The sequence below is a fragment of the Lissotriton helveticus genome, chromosome 5_1 (assembly GCF_964261635.1).
Source record: "Lissotriton helveticus chromosome 5_1, aLisHel1.1, whole genome shotgun sequence".
Lineage (NCBI taxonomy): Eukaryota > Metazoa > Chordata > Amphibia > Caudata > Salamandridae > Lissotriton > Lissotriton helveticus.
Genome location: NC_136065.1, coordinates 1,538,449,375 through 1,538,466,929, shown reverse-complemented (window position 1 = coordinate 1,538,466,929; position 17,555 = coordinate 1,538,449,375). Strand labels below are relative to the sequence as shown.

General features: G+C 42.5%; 1 protein-coding gene across 2 annotated transcripts in view; it reads right to left on the bottom strand.

Annotated features, from left to right (window-relative positions):
- RAB29 (RAB29, member RAS oncogene family) overlaps nucleotides 1–17,555 on the bottom strand; it is a 328,586-nt gene that overhangs the window by 35,855 nt on the left and 275,176 nt on the right. For both annotated transcript variants that reach the window (XM_078644596.1, XM_078644597.1), the window contains exon 3: nucleotides 2,014–2,195. In XM_078644596.1, the coding sequence (XP_078500722.1) occupies nucleotides 2,014–2,195 (182 nt within the window). The remainder of the gene's footprint in view (nucleotides 1–2,013; nucleotides 2,196–17,555) is intronic.

Here is a 17,555-nt window from a genome sequence, read left to right as displayed (position 1 = left end):
TGGCAGTTCGGGCTGGACTGTTCCCATGATGCACAGGTTCAAGGCTGATTTGCATATGGCCATGTCTGAACTGGGGTGGTGTGGAGTGCAAAAAACGATGGATTTAGGCCCAGATCTTTGTACTGGGGTGAATGTATGACATTGTTCTGCATTCTGTCCATCAACTGTTGTTTTTGCCTTCATTACATTTTGCAGCATAAGTATATGTCTTTGTCACTATTGTGGCTGTACGGCAATGCAACTCCTACTCTTAGTTACAGGGAAACACTGAATATAATGCTATATCTGCTCATGCTTAGTGTATCTTGGGTCTAAGTTTTGTGTTTCTATGCAGACTTTTTGAAGTATTCCCTATGATGCCGGTAAATTTAACTAGACATCTATGACCATACAAAGAAAAGGTCCCTCAAGTATGGTCTGTATGATAATGTGCATGTCTTTATTTTAATGAACTGAATTAGCAAAAAGCTACCATAGGTTATCACGCAGGGAATATAAGGTCCTGAAGAAAGCCTAATGAACCTTCGGGGTAACACATTGGCTGAAACATGTTGACCTAAATCGACACCTGGGATCATTAAATCTTGAGAGAGTCAGAACTTTAATCTAGCCCCTAATGCTATGCCATTCAATATTTCACATTTAAGATTTGGAGGTCATTTTAACCCCCCACACACATCCCCGGTCTTTACTCACTGCTACCACACCAAGAACTCCTTTGTGTCCACACAGATACATTCACTGTTTGGGTGCGGGCCAAATGATGAAGCATGCCACGAGTGGTACCTGTGGGTGGGGACCCTAATAAATTTGAGTAGAGCACCGATTTACCTGGGTGCCTGGATTTACCAGTCTTGCATACACTGCACACATGCACTTTATGAATGCTGGGTCTCCCCTCTGTTGGTGCATTTACAGTTTTCGATTCAGAGTGCACATATCATGGTAGCGTGGTGTTATATTACATGCTGTGTCGGTCTATGATAATAGGTGTGTTGCTGTAATTTAATGAGTGGTTTAATTGTTACAATAGTATTGTGGTACAATGTAGTGATTGTTTCACGTTGAGATGGTGGACAGAATAAAGGATATAATCTATCTTCAAGAGACAGGAGCGAAAGTGGTTACGGTGGGTCAGAGCCTGGTGGAATGAAGATTAGTAAAGCTGGAAGTTCATGAAGGTTCCAGAAAAGTGTGAGGTCTGTGTGGTGGGATAGCACTTTTCAGTGGGCCTTACTATAGTGTATTTATTTCCATGCTATTTATTGCTTGACTATTTTGTTGTGGTGCACTTTTTTGTATGTTGTATGTGTGTTGCTTGTTCTTTTGTCTCTCCCAAAGAGAGCGGATATGTTGTGTTGAAGTGTTGTTTGTCATCGCGTCAGCTGTTCTAGTATTAATACCGGTTTACTCCATCGGTGGAACTAGAGAATATTGGAATGTTAGAATTTAAACTTAGAGCAATTGGAGGTGTTAGTGGCCATTTGCTTTATGTGGCCAACAATAAAGACGTTTTCTAGAATACCTTGTACGGAGTACCCTGCTGCCTCACCCTAACCAGGTGGCGCAGTGGGCTACTGCGAGTACACTTCAGGGTTTTCTGTGCAACAGTGGAGCCACTTGTCTGGGCTAACACATTCATCCTTTGAATTCAGTAAAATTAGCACCATGGAGATGGGCAATATTACACATCAATTATCAACGCAAGAAAATTCGGTTCTCTGTGAACTATCACTCTGTGGAACAGTCTTGGTGATGACCCTGGTTAGATACATATAGTTTGAGGTTGTCTTAGGGTACCCCTTTAGGACATACTGAGCGTAGTTTTGTGATAGACCCTCCGGTATATAGGTTGTTATATGTCTATAGGGAACATATCGGAGTCTGGTCTTTAAAATTCCCTTTGGTCCTTACCACTTGTTTATTGTTGAACAGTCTTGGTGCCTGTCCAAACCCTAGAGGAGTGTCAACATAAAAACACTGCCATGTGGACTTCTGGAGCCCCATTCTCACCTTATTGGCGAGCAGGATGCAGGGCACTGGAGCGCCATTAGGCAGCGTGGTCTTGCTGTCCAGATCCTCTTTCCATTTCTGGCTGCTCAGGAATGAGGCCCGGTTGGTGACGTCAAACATGATCACACAGGCTGCGGCCTCCCTGTAGTACAGGCGGGTCATCGAAGTAAAGCGTTCTTGGCCTTCGGAAAAGAGCACAACACAATCAAGCATGCATCATGGGTACACCGTCCCCACCTACAACACACTGACACCCCCCTGCATCCAGAATTCAAAGCAAATGCCATTTTAATTGATGAAGTTCTGTTTAGTACCTCCTCCAATTTCAATAACTCATAAGGTAGCACAAAACGTATTAAAGTAAGTGTATACCATTTATGAAAATCTGGTGTATAAAAAACGCACACTAAGATTCTCATATAAGCATTAAAGCATTTCATATAAAGTACACAATGTCTAAAAATCAGTCAAACTGCGTTGGTCAGTGGTCTAGTCCACAGTCAATACTGAATTTTACTGAAAAATCACTTGCGGGCATGATAAAAACAAAAATCAGACTTTGCCATGCAGGTCACAACGAAATAAAGCACAGACCAAAAAACACACAGATAAGGATACAATACATTAGAAAAACATAATATGACAAAATAACATACCAAGCATGGACACAATAGGTGTGGCTTTAATGTGCTGCATCCTGCAGTCACAACAGCATGCGGCTAGCTCACTCTGCCTTCACAAGGGAGCATCTTAGAGCCTGCACTTATACTGATATAGTGCACACCCTACATTTATGCAGGCATTTCCACTCGCCGCGCCAAACAAACTGCCCACCCAGCACTCCTACGCCTCCCATCTACAATACACCCAGCTCTTACTCTGTACTCACTTCACGTACCCTGCACTCTTACACCACACACCCACCACTCACTCATAACATACGCTCTCATCACTAAAACACCATTTACACCGATCCTTCAATCACCCGCCGGTCACTCTCCATACTCAAACGTGGGTGACTAATAGAATAGGAGAGGATGGAGTTTCCTATGTCACGTCTCTGGAAATTGCAAACGAGTTCGCACAATACTATGCCGCCCTCTGTAAGGCTCGGCCGTAGGCCGACACCACTCAAATAGAAAACTACCTGGGAGAATGGACAATCCCAACCCTGACGGGGGAAGAACGACAGGCCCTGGAGCAGGACATAGACCTCTCGGAAGTACTGACTGCCATTGTCAGTCTAAAGACAGGAAAAACCCAGGGTCCTAATGACATACCTGCCAAACTTTTAAAGAAAAACGTTGTACCCCTGGGTCCATACTTGCTCAAAATGTTCAGGGAGGCCAAGGAGGTGGGTGCCCTCCCGCTTGACCTCCGCAGCACTACTACAGAAGTGATTCATAAACTGGGTACATACAACACAATACAGTTCCTATTGCCTGATCTCTCTTTTGAACAATGAGATGAAAATACTGGCTTTAATATTGGCCAGACTTATACCGGTGATTACCAATTTAATACATATGGACCAATCGGGCTTTATGCCCAAAAGGTCAACTAGGCTCAACCTCCGCAGACTCTACAACTGGCTTGAGGCAGTTCAATTTCTGAAAGATCCCCACATATCCATGTCCCTAGATGCCGTGAAGACATTGGATGCCATCCACTGGCTCTTCCTTAAACAGGGCCTGGTGTGGTTTGGCCCCAAATGTATTACCTGGATAGACCTCTCTGCAAAAACCCGGTCAGCAGAGTCAGAGTAAATGGCAAAGTTGTTATCGAATTCTCCATCAAGAGGGGTGTGAGACAAGGGTGCCCTCTATCACCCCTTTTGTTTGTCCCCGTGCTTGAACCCCTAGCCTGATTAATTAGAGCACATCTAGACCTACCAGGTTTGAGAGAGAGGGAGGGGGAGTCGGGAGACGAACGGATATCATTGTACTCCGATGATAACCTCCTACATGTAACCAGGTCAACTGAGACGCCACCTGGTATATTCCAGATATTCAAAAAAATACAGAGCCCACGTGGGCTACCACATCAAATGGGACAAGACTAGCCTCTACCCTGCGAGAGGTCCCTTCGCTGAGCGGGACTGTCCTGGGCAGTTGTGAATCGATTGCTAAGGGTGTAAATACCTGGGTGTCTATGTGACCTCCAATAAAGAAGCCCAGACCAAAACATTTGGAGGGTACTCGCAGACTTCCATGGGAACGTTGAAAGGTGGAGGACGATGCCTCAGATGCTAGTAGGAACAGCGGCTATGTATAAGATGGTTACACTCCTGAGGCTCTTGTATATCATTCAAAATACCTACCATAAGATCCCAGACAGTTTCATTTGAATAGATAATGAAGTCCAGACGCTGCTATAGAATGGGGGGACACCTTATGGTGGCACTGGGAACACTGCAGAGAAATCAATATAATGGAGGCATTTCCCTCCCAAACATCCCGACATGCTACTGGGCAGTGCAATTAATAGTGGTCAATAGCTGGGGGAATATTCCCGGTGATCACACAACATATGCACTGGAAAGGACACAAAGCCACTCATACTTGCATAATGCAGCAGATTTTTATGGTTGATTGGTAAATTATATCCAAAAAACAATAAGTGATATTGAACAAACAGCATGTGAGCGAGTTCTCTGAGCAGAACATTCATAATTAAAAAATAGTATTTTTTAAAAATTATTTACACTATATTCATTAACGAAGAGCTAATTATTTTACTTGACAATGATTGAGGCAAAACTGACTACTATTGACTTAAGACATTATTTTTTAGAGAAAGTATAATATTTAGGGTAAAAAACTGCTCCTATTCTCCTTGACCCTGGAGTCTCTGGCATGTAAGGTTTGCACACACCCAAACATCAGAGGCTTTGAGACAAATAGATCGCCAATACATAAAGAAAAGTTCTCATTATAAGTGGATGAAATCGTCCTATACTTGACCCGACAGGAGTATTCGCTTCCCACAGTCCTTCAGGTCTTTGACACTATGGGGCCATGCGGGATATACCATTAACTGGAATAAATCTGTTATTTTTCCTGTTGGTGGCCACTTAGACCTACCGGGCCTCAAGAGGAGGGTACAAATGAATCAGGAGGGATGCCATTACCTAGGGATTTATGCCACGATTGAGCAGGAGTAGTGCTTAGATCATAATGTAAGAAGGGTGCTGGCCGAATTCCATATGGATGCTGAGTGCTGGAGGAAACTTCTTATGATTTAGGCAGTGCAGCGATGTTTAAGATGATTAGCCTCCCAAAATTCCTATATGTCCCACAAAACACCTACTACAAAATTGCGGATGATGTATTCGCCAAAACCGACGACGAACTGAGAACTTAATATGGAACAACACACTCCAGAATAGCTGTCAGAACATTACAGTGCAATCCATTTAACGGAGGAATAGCTCTTCCAGATATCAGGGCTCACAACTGGGCTTCCCATCTGATAGCCATAAATACCTGGGGACACACAGATGGCAATCAGTCCACTTACGCGTTGAAAAGGACAGTTTCAAACACGTCCCTACCACAACTATCTCTATTAGGGGGGGAAGGATGAGAGGCCTACTGCCGGTTACTCAAGTGAATCTTGATGCGTGGTGCAAGACTAGTAAATGTCTGGGGTGGGCTTGAAAAGAAAAAAATAAAATCCCCCGGGAGACCCAACTTTGACTGGGATGATACATTAAAGAAATTGGAAAGCTGAAAGGGCTTGAAGTCTGGGACTGGACTGATATATCCAAAGTGGGTGATCTGCTTGAGGAGGGTGCCCTATGCCCTTTCCATCCCTCCAGAGGAAATCCAACTTGATGATATGCAATGCTATGGATATTTGCAGCTTGCCCATGCCTGGAGAGCTGAAAACTTTCATACACCTCTACCGGAGTATGCACCCTTAGAAGGTAGGCTTTTGGTTGAGGGCAGTGGGGATACAGGACAAAGCAATCTCCACCATATATAAAACCATTAATAATAATATGGCCAATACCCTCTCGAAACAGAGACAAAATTGGGAGAATAATATAGGTGATTTGGACAACCTGGACACGAAAGCTGCGCTAATGTTCCCACGAGAGGTAGCGATTAAATCTAGACAGACTCCTCCAGCTTAAAATCCTACATCAAACTTACTATGCTAGAGCTTGCCTTCACACAATGGGTAGAGCGGCCTTCCCAGAGTGCCTGAGATGCAGAGGACAACTAGGGGGTTTTCTTCGCACTTTGGACATTCCCAGCTATACATCCATTCTGGCAAAAAGCACTCCTAGAGTGGAGCACGGTACTGGGGATGACCCTACCTGAAGACTCCAAATATATTCTCTTAGTCATACCCAAAGATCTAGACCTCCCACAGATGAAACTATTACTATGTAATTTGGGCTTAGTGGTGGGGAAGAGGGATCTGGCCAAACACAGGGGGAGCTGAGACACAAACCATGACTGAACGGAAAAAAGGAATGGACCTATACATAGCAGCGGAAAGAGTAACATATAAGAGCAGGGGCTGCCTACACAAGTTCCACAAAGTGTGGGGTAGCCGGATCAATTACTATGGTCTAGATATACAACATGAAGCTGTTGATGTGTTTTCATCTTAAAACCTCTAATGTATGTGATCTGACTCATCGTGCCTACCAAATTGTTGACATACTTATGCTTTCTCCTATGTTGTTTTAATTCATATTTATGGAAACATTTGATGTACTGATGTCCTTCTGCTCTGTTTATTGGTTAGTATCAGGCACTCATTGGTGCCTCTTTTGTCATGAGCTACAAAACCCAATAAAAAATATAAATTTTTTAAAAATAAAAAATATTTAGGGTTAAAACCAACCAATGGTAGTATTAGCTGACATACAGTTTTGCACTACAAAGACAATTGATGCAAATTAAATAGGTGTGATTAGATGACTTTTTCCCTGGGCTCACCAAGTGAAATTTAATCAGTAGATGTAAGATAAAAATGTATAGTCATAAGAACAGTATTTAGGACGGTTATATATATTTCAAATTGTGCTATTACCAGGATGATAAAATTAATGCACTTGGTCACGAGAAATCAACGAATGACCAGGTTTCAAACTATCTCTTCATCTGCTTGCAATAACGAGAATATTTATTGAAAGATTGCATGGTTTGATCTCTCTACTTGACCCAAGTGGCAAGTAAATTAACTTGTTAGTGGTAGTGTCCCCTTAAACTTCTAGCAAATTTGGTGGCGTAGACCCTAAGAGCGGTCAGTGACTTGAGTCAGACCTATGTGTGGGTTTATTTTTCATGTACTTAAAAAAAACTAAAAATCAAGATCACTCCATTTGCGAAACAACCTGAAACGGTCATTATTGTAGGATTTCACTAACAGTATTTACTTTGCCCATATTGGTCACGTTAATAACAGTTTCACATCGACGCAGTATTGGCTTCAATGGTACACAAACACCTGAGTATAGGAGTTGTGCACACATGGGCCCCACTGTGAGGACAATCTCCCCAAAAAGGGTGAGTTCGGTTCTGCACAGCAAATGTCTGCCTGGAAAACGAGCGGCAACTGGGCACAGGGTTGCGAACCCACTCTGCTTTCCTCGATAATTAGGTATGCTGCTTTTGGTGCTCCAGAGCCTAATGAGGTTTCTTGGTGCTGGTGCCACCCCTCTGGGATCACAGCTCCTTATTCAGCTGCAAAGTGGGAGCCTCACAGGCTGCAACCACACACCCATGGGGGGCCGGAAAACAAATTGAGAAATTACTTTGCAGCATGGTAGGTGGGATGGGCGCAGGAGTTTATCAAACTGAAGTTTCCTTGGCAACCTCCCCCCTCTATCTACATCAGGACCACACCGTCCCAGTAGGCCTCCAAACCCACAACCAGATAGGAAATTCTCTTCCTACTCGGGGCAAACATCATAGAGATCTTACAACCCAGTCTGCCCTGAAAGGGCTACATTAAGAAGAGATCCACATCTACATAGAAAGAGAACCCGAGCTGGTAGGGATACACAAGAAACATAGAAAAAGGATCGAATCTGGCAGACTAGTGTAAAAGTTGAAAGACCCTCTCACTCAAGGGGAATGGATAGTCATTACAAGACCAGATACACAGTGCAGTCTGCTAAGTGCAATTTAGAAGCAGACTAGACACACAGTGGCCTAGCAGAAGGGCAGGTGGAAGTTGTCAGTCATGGATAGGCTAGACACCAGGGTACTTGTCAAAAGGCCATTCATCAATTGTTTAACTGTGAACTGGCACATTAGCCTGTGATCTGGTTGGAAGATTTTTGTCTCTGAAATTACCATTGACCACTGAAAAAGTATGAATTCATTCTCAAAGTCAAGGAAGTAACTCCGAGTTGCTACACATGGGATGACCTCTCAGAAGATCATTATCCACACGCCTAAGACCATCAATCAATTGACACACTACACTTTGACTGATTGGGTGACTCCCTACCCCCGACTATGATGAGCTAGCTCCTGGCCAGGCTTGCTCATCCCAACAAATCAGATCCTTTAAGGATATCCTCTCCACTGCTCCCTACAGAACACATTAGGACAAATTGTCAAGCGTACAGAATGACTGTAAAGTTTGACGTTTGGGAGTCCATCAACCCAGCCCCAGATCCCACTGTATAGTGAATGCACCACACACTGCACCGATGGATGCACTCCCTTGAATGATGATAATCAGGTAACCCAACCTGCATCAGGTCTGAACTGTAGCAAAATACTGAGTTTAAACCATAACTGTGTGAAAGACCACAACCCTTTATAAAAAATGTAAAAAACACCTTGATTGCCAGCCCAAACTCCTTCACAATCAGCTCTCCACATAAAACTAAGCAACGTTTTCTACATCCCCAACTTACCACTGGATATCAAGGGTTTACGGGGCTCCAGAATACCAGTCCATGACGAAGTCTATACCCGCTCATTTTCCTGTCTCCAAAACACTTTTGGGCACAAGCACCTGTCGTGTATTTCTATAGGTTCTGAATCGATCCCCCTATTCCTGACCCTATTCTGGTTAAACTACCTAGCTAGTTAACTAACAGTCAGCCCATGAGGCAAGAAATCCCCCATGATGCAGATACCGTTATCTGACGCAGTCACACTACGGCACAGGAACGTATTATCTGATTAGGTCATAACGCTTGAGATCTAATTAGACAAGCGACATTCCTCCAGCCCCTGATAAGGCATACGACGTTCTCATAACAAATCAAACCTATGACAACCTGGATAATCCGTGCGGCCATTGTTTTGATTTCACAGAGAACTTTAGTAAAGAATGTGCTAACGAGCAAGTCGTATGACATCTTTATTGACGTACCTATGTCCATCCTTACGTCAATCCCGGCACCTTTAAGGTATAAATATTGCCGACCTTGCCCTATGCAAAACACACGCGTGGTGACAAGACGGAGCAGCCATACTTGCCGAAGCCGAGAGCAGAAGCAGACCCCGCAGGCAGCAGCCCCGCCTTCCTGACACGCTGAGAGACGCGCTGCTATCTCAAGCCGAGAGACCCAGCACCGGCGCTTCCGGGTAGCCCTCGCAGGCAGCCTGGAATATCGAGAGCAGAGAAAGAGATACCATTCCTCATTCATCCTAAATTCCAGGTACAGAACTGAATAACCCCTCCTAGAGAATTCTTTAGTTATTCACTTGGCAAAAACAAACTTAACTTAAACTGTAACTTTCTATTCCCGCCCACGCATTAGACTTAGGTCAGGTACACGGGGTAGGCGTATTTAGAAACACCAGTTGAGTACGTTTAGTCAAATGTATATGTGTATGTAAATATATTTTAATCATTTTAAAACATCATATGGCTCAGAAACCATATCAATGTTTTTACAGTATTATTTTATACTATTGCTTTTAATGTATGCACTTTACTTAACTATAAGTATTGCAATAATATCGATCCATTTCTCTTGTACGAGAAAAGAGACTGATCAATAAATAACATCTTTTATTGAACACGCCCGTCTCTTCCTTTTCTCTACATTCTGATGAGACTAAGAATGCACGTACTGACTGAGTAAAATAATTGCCTTGTGCTCACACGACTCTCGAGATTGACTCTTGATTAGGGGAGAGCAAAGTTGTCATGTTCTATGGTTGTCAGAAACTAAATCCCTTCTTGTCTAATCAGGGGAGTTAATCCTTCCTTGAACATTCGAGAAAGTTTCTAGCGAACTCTGAGCTTAGCTGGCAAACCCAAAAATTAAGTCTAGTATCGACAGTAGTAGACCTAGTTAACGTCTGGCCTAGGCCTTTACTGCTGTAGGTACTATTCCAATGCGCAGAGCCTATTGGGAAAATAGGAGCTACACTACATGGCGCCCAACGCGTTTGGAAAGGGCGATAAAACTAACGTAAGACATTTAGAGTAACTCAGTCGTGCTTTCTCACTCAGACCCCTTTTCCCAAATACTCCAAAGACGTCTGGAGTGGGTGAAAGGTTATTATATCCTCCAAAACCTCGCAGGAGGGAACTCCTATGTATGGTTCTTGGTCTAGTCAACGTTGAAGGATAAAACAGTTCCAAAATATTGTGCATCTAATCTCTGTTTCCATAAAGAAACCTGATCTGCAAATAAACATAATACCATCCTGTCAGCAAAATGGACAGCGATGAAGAACGAGAGGTTACTAGATTAGCTACTGAAATAGCAGATGCTGATGCTACCATGCAAACAGCAGACCCGGATATAATACTCATCCAGGTCGCCAAAAGGAGATCTATAACCTTAAAACTTATAGAAAATGGACTGACACCTAGAGGTGGCACAGTCATATTCGTAATCGAGGCACACGAATATCGGCAGACAGAGGTATACTATACATGGATACATTTTCCAGCAGCTAATACTATAACAAAGTACTTCCACTATTACAAAGTAGAGGAACCTCCTAATGAGTACACTCCTTTTGAGGAGGTGGAAGTACCACTCAAATTCCAAGAGCATTTGCTCTTATTTGATGGCGCCCTAATACATAACAATCACATTACAAGGCTCGGTCCTTTAGGAAGACCAGGAGCAACGTGGCCGGTCCTAGCCGGATACACACCACATCCAGACATCGAAAGAATGTCTGCAGCAGAGCTGTTAATACAGCTAAAACAACTACTAAAAATTCACAGACAATTAGTTCAGTATGTAATGCGGACTTCAACAATTCAGCCAGCGATTAAACTTCCACAGCTGACCCCTCACCAGGGGAACACAAATAAAATTACACCACAGAACATCCAATCCTGCCTAGGTAAAGTCCCAGCAAAACGGGAACAAATACCATTCTGGTTGGCACAGAAAATTACCCAAATAGAGGCGGTGTTTCCTGACACCACCCCATTAGAAAAACACAGGATTCTGACTATATGTCTCCCAATGGGAATCGCACCACACATTGAGGACTGTGACACTTGGGGTACAGTCTTTGCTTCCATCTACACAAAAACGCACGGTGTTCCATCCATTTCGGTAATACCAGATGTGCTAAAACAAATTCAAGATGAATACGGTCCAGAACCTGCTTTAACTCTTGGTATGAAATTACTGAAAGACTTCAAGCAGGTCTCGGCTATATTACTAGCCAACATAAAGGGTGAAGCAGCAAACGTGGCGATCCGCCAGAGGTTAAAAGAGACAGATATAGCAGACCAACCAGCTGAAATTGCCAGAATCATAGAAAAATCCTATGAAGAACTAGGCAGAGATAGTCTAGGTGGAATACCAGTAAAACCGCAACTGACTACAAGTCCAGAAAAAATGTTTTTTAATAATAATAATAATTCACCAAAAAAGAACTGGGATGGGAACAAACAATCCAATCCTAAAGAAAAGAAATTCCAGTCCAGAGGAAGGTCTCCTAGGCGAAGAGAGAAATCTCCAAACCCGAGACAAAGGTAACCCCAGAGTGAACCCTCTGGGAATAGATATAACCTTAGAAATAGGGATAATATTAAAAAACCTGATAGATATCAAGACATTGATACACGTCCCTCTCAATCTTTTCAGAATTCCTCGCAGAAATCGGAAAGAAGAGGACGATCAGAAGAGCACGCCAAGTCCAAAGACAAGGAACCTGCTCAACTGAAAAAGAAATCACAATTTCCAAAAAAGAAGGTAGCCAGTATCAAGGTAGTTAACAATGCCGAGAATACTGAGGACACAACTGAAAAACGGAGAGTGGGCTCAGACAATGCTAGACAGCGCAGCAGAGGTGAGCATAGCTCGCAAAGTCCTTATGAATCATCTGGAGACAGTGGACACGAATGAATACCTTCAAGTGGAAACTGCAGATACCAGAGTTAGCAAGCCCCACAAAATATACGAGATAACATTACGTATAGAGGGAGATAAGACTAGGAAAATTAGGGGACTATTTTGGGATAACCTCTCCAAAGGCTATGACATCCTTCTAGCTGAAAAAGACTGGCCACCAGAGTTTGTCAGGGAGTGCCCTCATGGCGAAGAAGTAATTATGCCTGCCTTCTCGAATCAAATACCGATTCATAAAAAATACACACTTGCTAGAAAGTGGGCAGTGGCCTTAGCACCTGCTTTATACAAGAATCATGTAGGATGGGATGAGGATTCTCCTCCTCACAAAATCCAGTTAAAATCACAACCTACTGCACAAAGGCAGTACCCAGTTAAGCAAGAAGCTAAAAAACAAGTAAATGAAATACTAGATCAGCTAGAATACCAGGGGGTGATTGAAACTTGCACCTCACAAATGAACAATCCTTTGTTTCCGGTCTCCAAACCAGACAATTCATACCGTCTAGTTTTGGATTACCGACACCTTAACACATGTTGCAAAACTTTTGCAGTGCAAAATTCACACAGTGCTGCACTAATGAATAACATAGTGCGCAAAAAATACAAAACTACCTTGGACATCTCCAACGGATTCTTTTGTCAAAACATAGCACCAGAGAGCAGATATTTAACAGCTTTCTCAGTAAATGGCACTCAAAAACAATTCTGTCGGTTAGCCCAGGGGTACAAGAATAGCCCGGGGGTATTCTCAGCGAGAGTAACAGAATTACTACAACAATATGATGATGAAGCATTATCTTATGTCGATGACATTTACTTAACAGATGATGACTTGGAGACTCACTTGAAAAGAGTGAACACCATAATACTTGGTTTCGCTGCAGAGGGTTACAAATTCAACTTCAAAAAATCCAGAATTGCCCATCTGAAAATCCAGTACGGAGGATATGAATTATCAAGTATTGCCTGGTTGACAGTCTTTTAAGAACTAGAAGAATTAAAAAATCTAAAATATGAAAAAACGTATCCTCTGCCAATCGACATTCTGCCTCTACGACATTACGCCTGTGTAATCTATACAGACGGACATGCTCAACCCTCCGTTTGGGGAGAACATGCATACAACCCCACATGTGAGATTACAAAAGAAGTGTGGCGCGGAGGTAAACTAAGACCTCTATTAACAAAATCACACTCAGTAGAAACTAATTCAGAACTGCAAACTGAAATAATAGCTTTGAAAATGGCGCTAGATAATGCGGATCGCGAATTCCCGACACTTATAGTGTCAGATTCATATTTCTGCGTCAAAGCATATAACAAGGATTTGCAGACATGGATTCAGAACGGTTACAAAGATGACACAGATGCACCAATAAAGCAGAGACTTCTCTGGGAACAAGTAGCTCTTTTGAAGAAAGAACTACCAAAGACTCACGTGACTCACTCACTGAGTCATCAACGTGATGGCGTTCACGTTGTAGGGAATTCATTGGCTGAGACAGCCGCAGCGGCAGCCACTAAATCGGCTCCCGTAGATCGGAAAAAGCGTACATTAAAATACATTGACGGTGAAACATTGCTGGCGGTGAAAACGTCATCAAAAGGCGACTGCTCAGCGTTACCGATCAACTATCCACTCAATTATACATACATAATCGATGCAAACTCCGTCCCTTTTGCTCGAATCCCTGGAGTGGGGGATAGAGTGATTCCAAACATGGACAGGAGAAACTTGTTAATCGCAGACGCACACATGGGCGAGGGTCACAGACACCTTAAATTAAAAGATTCTCTGGAAGATTTACAATCACGGTACTGGTGGCCAGGCATGAGCCTCCATCTTACCATCTTTGTAAAAAACTGCCCAAACTGCAACAGAGATCGCAGTGGGGAGAGAAGCAGTTTAATACCTCGTCGTATCAAGGCAGATAATATTACCAGCAAAAAGAATGGCTTGCGATTAACATATACAGGCTAGTTCCCACTTATAATGTAGATCCACAGCACTCGGCTGACGTCCGGACTATTATACAAGATTTGCGAGTCTAAATGGCATATACGCTAAGAGCATGCTACGTTCGACCATTTTTTTTTTCTTTTTCTCAGGCAATCCAGCCTGTGGGGGGGAAAGAATGGCCAAATGAGCACAGCCCAGCGGGAATCTTCTCACTTCCTTCCTGAGGGTATGGGATGGTGTAAAGAAAAAACCAAGACAGAAAGCAATCTATAATAGAAAGGATATTAGGTTCGGGAGCTGGGTGGGTCAAACATCTAATAAGTGTCCAACGTAGTCTAAATAACTTGCCAAGAAATTCTCTGAAGGGATTCAGTCCGTACGAATTATTATTCGGAACTAGGATGTTGATCTCTGACCTTGATAGTCAGACTTCAGTGGTAATAGAAAAAAGCTTTGATGTCAAAGACCGTTTGGCTATTTTGCAGGACTTAAACAAAACAAGAAAAGACCTGAGCAACATACAGTTGAAACAACAGCCAACAACCACTGAAGAATCACCACCTGTCCCAGCAAGACCTGTCTGGATTCCAAAAGTCGGGGATCTAGTCAGGGAGAAGATCGCGGTAAAGAAGGAATTTGGGCCTTCTTACAGAAAAGCAGTTCCTGTCTTGTCTGTCAACGGGACAAGATCAGTTGTACTACCGCCACTTGCTGGAAAAAAGGAGAACCGAGTTGTATCCATCGACCTGGTAAAACCACAACATGTGGCCGATAACAAACAGTAGGCCAAGTGGACTCCCAATAAGTAGCAGAACACCAAGGTTTGCTACCAGTACAGAGGTCCTAACAAAGAGGCTCATCACATTCGAAACGCCTACAGAAGAACAACAAGGACTATAATAATAATAATAATATCCACATTTGTAAAGCGCACAATCACCCGTTAGGGTCTCTAGGCGCTGGGGGCCGTCGGGAAGATTAAGCAAGCTATTGCCCAGAGTCACATGGTGCTGGGCTAATCTGCCGCCGGTGCCGGGGATCGAACCGTGATCCCCAGATTCCGGAGTCGGTCGCCCTGGCCGCGGCGCCACACCTCTTCTAGGACTATGCAACAATGCAATAAAACTTAGACCTCTGAAAACCCAATTAAAGACATTTAGCAGAGACACACCAATCTATACTGAAGTACCAAGTGAAAATGCAAGAAACAAAAATCCTGAACCAATTGGAACAATTGACAGAACTGCATCCGGTTACTTCATCAACTTCGATGATTCCTCTGAAGGTTTCAGCGAACAAAAGACACAGCCTTCATCAAAATCCTTTAAAGAAAAAGCGAAGGAACTTTTGAAACAACTAAAAGAAACATATCTGATTTCTCCATGGATTGAATTTTGGGTGGGTTTTGGTGCATTTATCCTCATACTTTGGCTCATCATGGTATTTACTTTGGGACGCTTCATTGAGGGAAAATATGCTAAAATGGACACAGCAAGTCAGAACATCAACTTGGTCCTCAAACCACACACATCTTCACACGTCGAGAAAAGAGAACTTTCTTCAGAACTTTCTTCAGCCAACTTCACAGCAATTCCAATACCTGGTGGGGTAGCCTGGGACAACACTGACTATGAAATGTATGGTCCGGTCGAGATCCTGAAATATCCACACCAAATTAAGATCTCTTTGAGTGACTTTGCAAACCCAAACTCATTTGCTGATGATTGGGACTTTGAAAGTATAAACAATATGATGTCTGACTTAGTAATGTCTGCTAAATTTACAAAACATGATTATTTGCAAGGTTCTACAAATTATGATAGTATGTATTGCTATAACCACTATGGTAACCATTTCTTGCATAAATCTGCACAACCTAGAAATGTTTTAAATTATAATCAATGGGAACATTGTGCTACACCTCCAAAAGGGAGCTCTAGAACCGTTTATGACAAATATTCATACTTTCAAGGTTTTAACACTAGTAATGCTGAAACATTTTATTATAAATTGTCAAACAAGACAGGGACCAAAACCATGATAACCAACACAAAATTGATTTATTCTGATTCATTCTTTGAAAAAATGAATACTTTTGGATTCGATTATTGGGACAAAAATGTTGATTTGAAAAGTGTTTGGGGTACAAAAGAATGGCAAGTACAGGGTATAGAAGCTTTGTTTAGAGCCTGCATGATCCCAGAACAAATGATATTTTTAAATGACACTGTTCAACAAACCACCTGTCTTGGCTTAGCCAAAATCAAAGATTTAAATAACCCGTCTATTCCAAAGCCAACAATGTTTAGCAATAACTCTGATACAGATGAAGAAATAGACATAAACCATATACTTAACCAAAACAGAACACATCCTGATTGGAAACAATGGTTGATCTGGCCCACAGATACAAATAACTGTCAAGATAGATTCCTGAATAAAACACAGGGTTTCAAAATGACCAGGCCAGACCCTAGATATCCCCAAAGACATCACCCAGGGATAATAACAACCTACAGTGTGGGCAAATTATGCCTTCAATGGCTACAGTCTTCCACACTGCCTGAAATTAAGCAACACCTAACTTTACTTACTGATGGTGCTGACTTGCGTGATTTCATAATGGGACCACGCAAACAGCGTCAAAAGCGTTTCATAGCAGCCTCTGTATATGCAGCATACAATGAGGCCTGGAAGGTTACTCAAATTGAAACAGCAGAGAGAATACGTGAAATTGATCGTATTAATTTGGAAAAATCACTTTCTGTAGTGGACAATGGGTTAATGACTCTGTCCTCCAGAATTTTTTCATTGGACAGTATTGTGTCTTCAGCAATCGATATATTATCGCAAGACTTACTGTTATTACAACATGGTCAGTCACAATTGCGTTCTATTGTACAGCTTGGCTGGACGTTACAAAATCTGCGTTCTGGCTATGTGCCTTGGCGTTTAATCAACACAACGTCACTATTCCAAATCTTTAACCTTACTGATAGACAAATCGGTATGGCGCAGAAGGGTGCTGATTATACAATCTTGAGCATTGAAAAACTAGAAAGATTACCGTTGACAATGTCAGAACGACCTGTCAGTGAATGGATAATCCACGGAATCATAAATATTCCAATCTCAACCTTCAGGTTTCAATACTGCCAAAAATATATACAGGCTGGCATGTACGAGAAATTGGGAAAGGGGTACCTTAAAACAACTTGGAACCTGCCCTATAACAAAGGACAGAAAGTGTTTCTTAGTGGCAAC